The 10598-nt window shown below is 46.6% G+C and overlaps 1 protein-coding gene across 1 annotated transcript in view; it reads right to left on the bottom strand.

The window, feature by feature from the left end:
• Nucleotides 1–834: 834 nt before the first annotated feature.
• Nucleotides 835–10598, bottom strand: part of abhd14a (abhydrolase domain containing 14A) — a 33659-nt gene continuing 23895 nt past the window's right edge. The window contains exons 3-4 of the mRNA XM_038810856.1: nt 7756–7991; nt 835–1675 (exon numbers count right to left, since the gene is read on the bottom strand). Of these exons, the coding sequence (XP_038666784.1) occupies nt 1496–1675; nt 7756–7991 (416 nt within the window). The 3' untranslated portion in view covers nt 835–1495. The remainder of the gene's footprint in view (nt 1676–7755; nt 7992–10598) is intronic.

Genomic DNA, 10598 nt, shown 5'->3' with positions numbered 1-10598 from the left:
AATAGTAAGGTTAAGGGGGGGGAGTTGTTGTGTTACGGGTATAGGGTGGATACGTGGGTTTGAGTAGGGTGATCATTGCTCGGCACAACATCGAGGGCCGAAGGGCCTGGCCTGTTCTGTGCTGTACTTCTATGTTCTATGTTCTAAGGCGGCCTTCAGGACGCGCGACAACGCAGAATCGCCGAGCAGAAACTTATAGCCATGTTCCGCACACGAGTACGGCCTCAACCAGGAGCTGGGATTCATGTTGCATTACATTCATCGCCCACCATCTGGGCTGGGCTTGTGAAATCTACCAACTCTCCTGGCTTGAGACAATTCACACCTCTTTAACCTGGGGTTACCCCTCTCTCTGGATCTGTAAAGATTCCATTACCTGCAAATGCTCGCATTCTAAGCATTGTCCGGCATCTTTGAATTTGTCGATATATATGTTTCTGGAACTTCATTCACCCGAGGAAGTAGCAGTGCTCTGAAAGCTAGTGTTTGAAACAAACCTGTTGGACTTTAACCTGGTGTTGTCAGACTTCTTACTGTCTTTCTAACAAAGCAGTCAAATGATTAATTCCCTTCAAAATTAATTTTTGTTAAACAGCAGAATAGCATGAGACAAGTCTCTCTCACTCAGCTTAATACATTTTTTAATGTTTTAGAGCACAAGAAAACTTCTCTTTGGAATAAAGTTAAGCTGTTGCCGGGAAATGTGATACATCACACTTCACACCCAAATCAGCTCTCAGCATCAAAACGACTGGTTTAAAGCGTGAGGTCCAAGAGGCTGAGGTTTTCAACTAACGCCTTTGGCAAAGGCATTAAAATATAACCACACATATATTAAGAGATCTGTATTTATTTTGAAATGTCCTTTTTTGGAATATTCGTGTTTTGTTACTGACAGGTAAATAGCAGATTCAAATTCATTCAAAAACAATGAGCATTATTGTGCAGCAAGAAACACTAACAAAACTCACACTTGGTGATGCAATTGTGAGAGGGAATAAATCTTTTGGATAGTAATTAGAAAAAGGTAAACTGGGTGAATCTTCCACTCCATTTGGCAAGTATGCTGGAACTACTATTGGTATTTTTATTGGGCCTTGGATGAAATCGGTTAACCAGAGAGGCTGGGGATGATAACTGAGCTCTTCCGGCTTTATGGGGCTTCGTCCCACAGTGGGAGAGTTCAGCTACCTCAGCTGAGGTCAGGGCTTCGACCTGGGATATTCCTACACCAGATGATATGTGTACCCATTCAGCCCACAACTGAACTCTGCTTAACTCAGATTTCTTTTCAATTTCTGTCAATTCTCAGCTTTACTTAATATCAGCTGGAACCGCAGAGACAGGAAAATGTTTTAAAATAATAATCGGAATTATTTACTGTTTTATTTCCTTCTCCTTAAGAATATTGAAAGTTAATACATTCGGAGGAAGCTGGTTTGGTACTTTGCAAGTACATGATGTAGAGAAGCATCAGTGATTTAAACCCTCTGAACTAAAATTTGGTTAGAAAGTCCAGTAGAGCTTTATGGAACTCGTCCGGTTCATCGAGGTAACAAGCATGATGTGCTGCTGGTATCTTGAAGACAGTGTGATGTGGAAGTTGTTTTAAATTCTTCAGGGACTGTACACCGAGATTTGTGTCCAATTCTCCAAAGACAATAAGGGTTGGGGTCTGTGAACAGAAGCACACATTGAAGTTGCAATTGTGAAACACGAACACCTCTCAGCGCAATCCTGCTCGGTCACACTAAGAAAGAACTTCTCATTTCTGTCACACCTTTTGCAAATTCAAGACGCCCCAAAGTACTTTACAGTGAATAAAATACTTTAGAACTGTTGCTCCTGTTGTAGGAAGCATGGGAGTCAATTTGCACACAGCAAGATCCCAAACTAGCAGAAATAATGGTCCAGACATACAACCTGAGAGAGGTGATGTCATGCAACATCAATCTACAATCTCCACTCCATTAGGACCAATTTGGAATTGTCCCCTTGACAACAATCTTAAATTGTATTCTGCTGACTAGAAGCAAACGTTAGGCAAACACAGGAAAAAGAGAAGCCCATTCAGCCCTCGACCATGTTTTACCTTTCTATGAGATGATGGCTGATCCATGCATGACCTAACTTAATATAACCCACTCGTGCCCCATATCCCCATATAACTTGGAAAGTCACTTCCAGTGGCAGCCATAAGACAGAACAAAGAATAAAGTACAGCTCAGGAACAGGCCCTTCGGCTCTCCAAGCCTGCGCTGACCATTCACGTATCACTGCCCTGAGTCCGTCACTGTGCTTGTCACCATAAATCTTGTTGATTATTATGGTGTTTCCCCCTCCCCCCCTCATTTACATAGAATTTACAGTGCAGAAGGAGGCCATTTGGCCCATCGAGTCTGCACCGGCCCTTGGAAAGAGCACCCTACCCAAGGTCAACACCTCCACCCTATCCCCATAACCCAGTAACCCCACCTAACACTAAGGGCAATTTTGGACACGAAGGGCAATTTATCATGGCCAATGCACCCAACCTGCACATCTTTGGACTGTGGGAGGAAACCGGAGCACCCGGAGGAAACCCACGCACACGTGGGGAGGATGTGCAGACTCTGCACAGACAGTGACCCAAGCCGGAATCGAACCCGGGACCCTGGAGCTGTGAAGCAATTATTCTATCCACAATGCTACCGTGCTGCCATTCTAGTGCTAAAACATGAATGAAACATTTGTACAGCCCAGCCCTTCTTTAACCTCAGTCAGTCCCTCTCAATTAACTGTGTATTATAGCCATCTGGGATAGCCACTTACAAAGGATCCCGGGAAATATGGCCACCTGCAAAAGACCATGGGAAATATGGTCAACCCAGGACTCAGACGCTCAGAGCTTATGTATATTAGCAACTTAGATAACTAGACGCCGGGCAGCACGGTGGCCTAGTGGTTAGCACAACTGCCTCACGGCGCTGAGGTCCCAGGTTCGATCCCGGCTCTGGGTCACTGTCCGTGTGGAGTTTGCATATTCTCCCTGTGTTTGCGTGGGTTTCACCCCCACAAGCCAAAAGATGTGCAGGGTAGGTGGATTGGCCACGCTAAATTGCCCCTTAATTGGAAAAAATGAATTGGGTACACTAAATTTATATTAAAAAAAGACCCCACTGGACGAGACCAGACAGAAATGTTGGGGGGGGGGGGAAAAGAGATGGGCAGAGAGATAGGAGGACAACTCTGGATTAACAGGATCAATTCCATCTCCTCCTGCGCTGGGATAAGCCTGATGCAGCTCAAGGTGGTGCACAGAGCACACCTTACCAAGACACAGGTGAAATGGTTCTTCCTGGAAATGGAGGTTCTTCCTGGAAATGGAGGATATGTGTGCGCAATGTCAGGGGAGCCCAGCCAACCATACCCACATGTTCTGGTTCTGCCCCAGACTCGGGCGGTTCTGGAGGCCTTTTTCGAGGCTGTGTCCAGGTTGATGGTAGTCAAGGTGGAGCCTTGTCTGCCTGTGGTGGTCTTCGGGGTGTCAGAGCATCCAGAGCTCTGGGCAGGGAAGGGGGAGGACGCCCTCGCCTTACTGATTGCCAGGCGGAGACTTCTGCTGGGGAGGAAGTCGGGAGGAAGTCGGCAGTGCCACCCAGGGCCTTGGAATGGCTCGCTGATCTGGCCGAGTTCCTGGAGAAAATAAAATTTGTGGTAACGGGGTCCATGAAAGATTCCACGACACGTGGAAAACGTTCACAAGCCTCTTCACAGACTTGTTGACAACCAGCAGCAAACTAGGGTAGGAAGGGGGAATAGTAAGGGGAGGGGGGTGAGGAAGGCAGGGGTAGGAAGGGGGGAGGGGGGGGGGGGGAGAGGGGGGTAGGGAACGTTGCCTTGGTGAAAGGGAGCTTGCAAACGTCAGAGAAGGAACAGGGAGGAGGGCCAGTCACAGGAGGGGACACAAGCCCTTCCCACACAGGCGTAACCAGGAAGACCAACCTGGCCTGATCTCCCTCGGTAACTCAAGGAGGGAACAGGACTTGCCCCCCCCCCCAACCCTTCCCAGCAAAACCAAGACAATCTGTAAACTTAGAACATAGAACAGTACAGCACAGAACAGGCCCTTCGGCCCTCGATGTTGTGCCGAGCAATGATCACCCTACTCAAACCCACGTATCCACCCTACACCCGTAACCCAACAACCCCCCCACCCCCTTAACCTTACTTTTAAGGACACTACGGGCAATTTAGCATGGCCAATCCACCTAACCCGCACATCTTTGGACTGTGGGAGGAAACCGGAGCACCCGGAGGAAACCCACGCACACACGGAGAGGACGTGCAGACTCCACACAGACAGTGACTCAGCCGGGAACCGAACCTGGGACCCTGGAGCTGTGAAGCATTTATGCTAACCACCATGCTGCCCCTAAGTGGTGTGTGCCTGGAACAGATATATTAACGGTGTTCAAAAGATATCTTGACAAACACATGGATAGGATGGGTATAGAGGGATACGGCACAAGGAAGTGCCATATCCCTTCAAAACCCTTCAAAAAATTATATAATACACACGAACACTAATGAAAACAATATAGGATACAACTGGGAGCCCTGTCATAGAGCCGGTGACAGCTTGGGGCTCATGTGCTGCCGTTACTATTCTGTTGATTATTACTATTCCGTTGATGATCACTATTGATGTTCCTGTATTATTTAAAATGAACAATGAATTGAGCATTCAAGGTTGTTTGGGGAAGAAAAGTGCAAACATCCCACATACCCCGAGTGGTGAAATGTTTGCTCATTTTACTGCTGAAAGGTCTGGCTCTAAATTTTCAGATGAGGTCTCTATGGAGAACTACTATGTTGGAGTGCTAAACTCAAGCAATTTGATGGTGAAGGTATGAGGTGGAGTGGAAAGAGAGGTCCTGTTCTGCCACAAGGAGTGGTCCAAGAGATGGAGGAGGTCCAGGAACATTAATTAAAACGAATAATTGAAACAAGGTACTAACGAGATTTTTAAAGGGAACAGAGGTTTGGTTTGGACCATGGTAGATATATATTACAAACATACATATTTATATATAAATGACTTGGATATCAGGATACAAACTAAAATTTTATAATTTGACGATGATGCCAAAGTTGCAAGCTTGACTAAGAGCGAGGATGACACCACTGAACATTAACCCAGGTAGCCTAACTAAATGGGTAATGGAACTGAATGCAGAGAATTGTGAGATGATGCCTCACTTTGGCAGCAGTTAAATGGAAAAGTAACATAGATGTAATGATGTAGTTCGATAGAGTTTGCAGGGAGAGGGGGTGGAGGTGCATGTACAGAGGCCTTTGTGGGTGATATGGAATACAGTACTGAGAGAATGGTCGGCAAAGCATTTGGGATCTTGGGCTTCATAAATGGAGACACTGAATTCAAAATCAGGGAAGTTCTGCTGAACCTTTATCAAGATCTGGCCAGATCGCAACTTAAGATTTTTGCATTATGTTCTACTGACCAGACATTGAGAAGGATATGAGGGATCTTGTGAGAATGCAAACGGGATTTACCAGATAGTTCCAGAGGTGGCTGTTATTCTACCATTCACACCTCATCTGGACACATCCCATGTTTCATTACTTCACCCATTGCCACTCTCTTTGGCCTTTGGATCGTGAAACTCTTTGTCATTTATTATCTCCCGCCCTTCAGTCTATCACAGGCCATCACTTCTGTTCCTCACCCCATCCCATTTCACTTGTTCAAACGCGATTACGTTTCTAACTTTCCTCACAACCCATGAAATATTAAGGCTGTTTTTCTCTCCCCAGTTGCTGAATATTTCCAGCATTTTCTATTTTTATTGGAGAAGTTGAGATTGTTTTCCTTACAGCAAAGGGGATTTGATTGAGATCTACAAGATTAGGACGGGCTTCCCATTAGCTGGCGGTACAAGGACTAGGGGCTCATAGATTTAGGTTTATACATAGATTTACATAGAATTTACAGTGCAGAAGGAGGCCATTCGGCCCATCGAGTCTGCACCGGCTCCTGGAAAGAGCACCCTACCCAAGGTTAACACCTCCACTCTATCCCCACAACCCAGTAACCCCACCCAACACCAAGGGCAATTTTGGACACTAAGGGCAATTTATCATGGCCAATCCACCTAACCTGCACATCTTTGGACTGTGGGAGAAAACCGGAGCACCCGGAGGAAACCCACGCACACACGGGGAGGATGTGCAGACTCCGCACAGACAGTAACCCAAGCCGGGAACCGAATCTGGGACCCTGGAGCTGTGAAGCGATTGTGCTATCCACAATGCTACCGTGCGGCCCTTATGGGCAAGACATCCATGGGGATGTGAGGAAGAACTTTTTTGGTGCTGTTAGTAATATTAGTAATAGTAATAGCTATTAGCTAGTAATAGTAATAGTAATATTGATCTGTAACTTGGTGCCCATGAAGGAGATGGAAGTGGAGATGATGAATAATTTCAAGCGGAGATTGGACAGGCATGTGAGGGGAATCAACTTGCAGGGTTTTGAGGAAAGGGTGGGGGAATTGGACTGAATGGATTGCTGTACGGAGAACCAGAATGGATTCAACAGACTTCCATCCTGTAATGCCTCGAAGACTCGAGTTTGAGTTTATCCTCCCACTCTTTTTTCAAACAATGGCCAGTCCTCTGGCAGCATCCAAGGAGCATTGGAAGCCAGTACCTCTGAAATTTCCAGCATTACTTCCCTTTGTCTTTGGAGACACCCCATCCAGTTCTGGTGATTTATCAACTTTATGTTGTGACTGAGCAGCACGACGGCGCAGTGGATAGCACTGCTGACTCAGAGGTCCCAGGTTCCATCCCGGCCCTGGGTCACTGTCCGTGTGGAGTTTGCACATTCTCCCGGTGTTTGCGTGGGTTTCACCCCCACAAAAGGGGCAGCACGGTAGCATGGTGGTTAGCATAAATGCTTCACAGCTCCAGGGTCCCAGGCTGGGTCACTGTCTGTGTGGAGTCTGCACGTCCTCCCCGTGTCTGCGTGGGTTTTCTCCGGGTGCTCCGGTTTCCTCCCACAGTCCAAAGATGTGCGGGTTAGGTGGATTGGCCATGCTAAATTGCCCGTAGTGTCCTAATAAGTAAAGTTAAGGGGGGGGTTGTTGGGATACGGGTATAGGGTGGATACGTGGGTTTGAGTAGGGTGATCATTGCTCGGCACAACATCGAGGGCCGAAGGGCCTGTTCTGTGCTGTACTGTTCTATGTTCTAATCCAAAGATATGCCCCTTAATTGGAAAATTGGAATTGGATGCTCTAATTTAAAAAAAACTTTAAGTCGTTACTCAAAAGCTGGATTGTCAATACTTGGGCTGTATGAGGCCCACGGCGTGGTTACTCGATAGCTGGATTGTCAATACTCAGGCTGTATGTGCCCTTCAGGCCCTCAGTGTGGTTACTCGATAGCTGGATTGTCAATACTCAGGCTGTATGAGGCCTACAGGCCCTCAGTGTGGTTACTCGATAGTTGAATTGTCAATACTCAGGCTGTATGAGGCCCACAGGCCCAGTGTGGTTACTCGATAGTTGAATTGTCAATACTCAGGCTGTATGTGCCCTACAGGCCCTCAAGTGTGGTTACTCGATAGCTGGATTGTCAATACTCAGGCAGTATGAGGCCTACAGGCCCACAGTGTGGTTACTGCTCACCGAGACAACAGCGATGAAGAACTGAACCACAACGATAGCTGTTTGAAGAAAAGCAGCTCACCTGGATTTTCTGGTACTGTTCAGCACTGTAGTGATTTGTTCCAACTGGTGCGATGGGGACGAAGCCCTTCAGTCTCTGGTTCTGAAACATCAGAAATGGAATGGAGAATTGGCCACTCCTCGATGGACTGACCAGGACTGGGGTCTGCAGTTCCACAGCGTCCATGAAAGCCAACAGGAAGTTAGCTCTGTCCGTGTTCACTTTCCCAATCTCCAAGTGTGGGGTATTCCCAAATCCTATTGAACAAGATATCAGCTCGTTAACCACAAGAAAATGTTGTTTGCAGCAGCGATTCCCAAACTCTGGGTCGCCACCCCTGATGGCGTCACACAGATTATTCTTGGGACGCAAGCTTCTCCTTCTCTGAGCAGCAATGGCAGCTATGGCGGGGAGATGACCCATGACCCAGTCCAGAAGCAGTGGCAGCACCTATGATATCGAAGCCGTGAAACAGACAGGGATGGACCATGAACAGTGAGCCTAAAGTGTGCTTTAACAGTGCGTAGGAACAGTTTTAGCAGCAAGTGTCAAGCTGGTCTGGGAGGTTTGTGCACGAACTTAGAGCAGCAAAGGCCAGTACCTATAACTCAGTGACTGACTGAGAGCAGGACAAACCAGCAGCTCATGTGGCTGAGCTGGAAGGGTAAGTGACAGCCAAAAACCTTACCGTGTTTCTGCTCCTCAACCCAAGTTGAAGAAACTGAACACTGGAAACTGGACCAAAAAGGGGGCTGGGTACATGTGTGTGTGGGGTGGGGAAAGAGACTGTTACTGTGGTGGAGGAGAGACCAGAAGAAAGGAGTTCCAAAGTCTTGCAACCCTCAAGAGAAGAAATTCCTCCTCATCTCAGTCTTAAATTGGCACCCCTTAACTCTAATCCTAGGTTCTCCCATGAGGGGAAACTGTAGCCATCTGGGATGGCCACTTACAACTAGGAACAGGGAAAGTCGCAAAGCACAGCGGGAAAAATGGACAATGCAAGATTCAGGCAGGCTCAGAGCCTGAATGTATATTTCTGAGCGAAGAATCCAGACGGTATTGAAAACCCAACCAATTAGCATTTTGATGGCCCATCTCCGTCAGACAAAGGCTGATACTTGAACAACCGATACAACCAGACATTTCAGCGCCACTCCCTGTACTCGGGAAGCGTAAACAACAGGGTCAATGCCGCTTAGGACACGCCCAGCCATCAAGGCACCCACCCCTTTATTGGCTCAAATCGAACAGTGATCAGGAATCACCCAATTAGTGGGGTCCAAACTGAAGGACCGCCCAAAAGAGCACGTAAACCCCCAAGGATAAAAAGAGAGACCACCATGTGTTCGGCCTCTCTTGGACCTGGCGCTCCTGCAACGTCCACTTCCAAGTGCAGCACCAGCAGAAGCAGGTTCAAGTTCAACGCCCACTACTAGACAGATGAGCCTAGTTGAGCAGCAGTTACTTCTACAGACCCGATAGATACAGATCCAAACAACGGCCACTGTTCCTCTGACCTAAGCCGAGTGCCTAAAGTTAAGTACAGGTTGTCATAGTTGATAGGTGTAGTTTAACTAGTAATGTTTATGTTGCATGATAATTGTGCGTGTAAAGTACCCTTGATCTTGAACTAACTAACTGGTGTTTGGCTCTTTGATCGATATCCGGTTGAACCTTGTGGTGGTATCATTTGATACCTGGTGACTCTGAGCAATAGAATATAGATATCCAAAGGAAGGAGGGCAACCTCCCTGACTGCCATATTTACAGTAGGTAAAAAAAGGCAACGAAACATACTCTCAGCACTTACCCTGTCAAGCTCCTTAAGAATCTAATATGTTTCAATGAGATCACCACCCAATCTTCTAAATTCCATTGAGTAGAGTCCCAACATATTTTTAAAATAAATTTAGAGTACCCAATTCACCTTTTTGAAATGAGGGGCAATAAAAACAAAATTATTAGGGTATTTGTGATTTTCATAATAACAATAACAGCAACATGAGCAATGTACATAAACATTTCCATCCCCATCACATTCTTCACACCCTCACCAATAAAACAATAGTTTAGCTCCCCCGCCCTTGGATTTCAGCTTCTGCTGACCTTTTAATTATCTCCGAGAAAGTCGAAGAACGGCTGCAACCTCCGGGTGAACCCAACCATTGGCCCTCCTAGGAACCCAACCATTGGCGAACCTTATTTGGAAGGTGGATACAGAACTGGCTAGGTCATAGAAGGCAGAGAGAAGCAATGGAAGGGTGTTTTTCTAATTGGAGGGCTGTGACTAGTGATGTTCCACAGGACCGTTGCTGTTCGTAGTACATATAAATGATTTGGAGGAAAATGTAACTGGTCTGATTAGTAAGTTTGCAGATGACACAATGGTTGGTGGAATTGTGGATAGCGATGAGGACTGTCAGAGGATACAGCAGGATTTAGATCGTTTGGAGACTTGGGTGGAGAGATGACAGATAGAGTTTAATCCGGACAAATGTGAGGTAATGCATTTTAGAAGGTCCAATGCAGGTAGGGAATATACAGTGAATGGTAGAATCCTCAAGAGTATTGACAGTCAGAGAGATCTTGGTGTACAGGCCCACAGGTCACTGAAAGGGGCAACACAGGTGGAGAAGGTAGTCAAGAAGGCATGTGGCATGCTTGCCTTCATTGGCCGGGGCATTGAGTATAAAAATTGGCAAGTCATGTTGCAGCTGTATAAGACCATAAGACATAGGAGCGGAAGTAAGGCCATTCGGCCCATCGAGTCCACTCCACCATTCAATCATGGTTGATTTCAACTCCATTTACCCGCTCTCTCCCCATAGCCCTTAATTCCTCGAGAAATCAAGAATTTATCAATT

The sequence above is a fragment of the Scyliorhinus canicula genome, chromosome 11 (assembly GCF_902713615.1).
Source record: "Scyliorhinus canicula chromosome 11, sScyCan1.1, whole genome shotgun sequence".
NCBI classification, from domain to species: domain Eukaryota; kingdom Metazoa; phylum Chordata; class Chondrichthyes; order Carcharhiniformes; family Scyliorhinidae; genus Scyliorhinus; species Scyliorhinus canicula.
The sequence above is the reverse complement of the archived record's forward strand: the minus strand, read 5'-3'. Positions and strand labels throughout refer to the sequence as shown.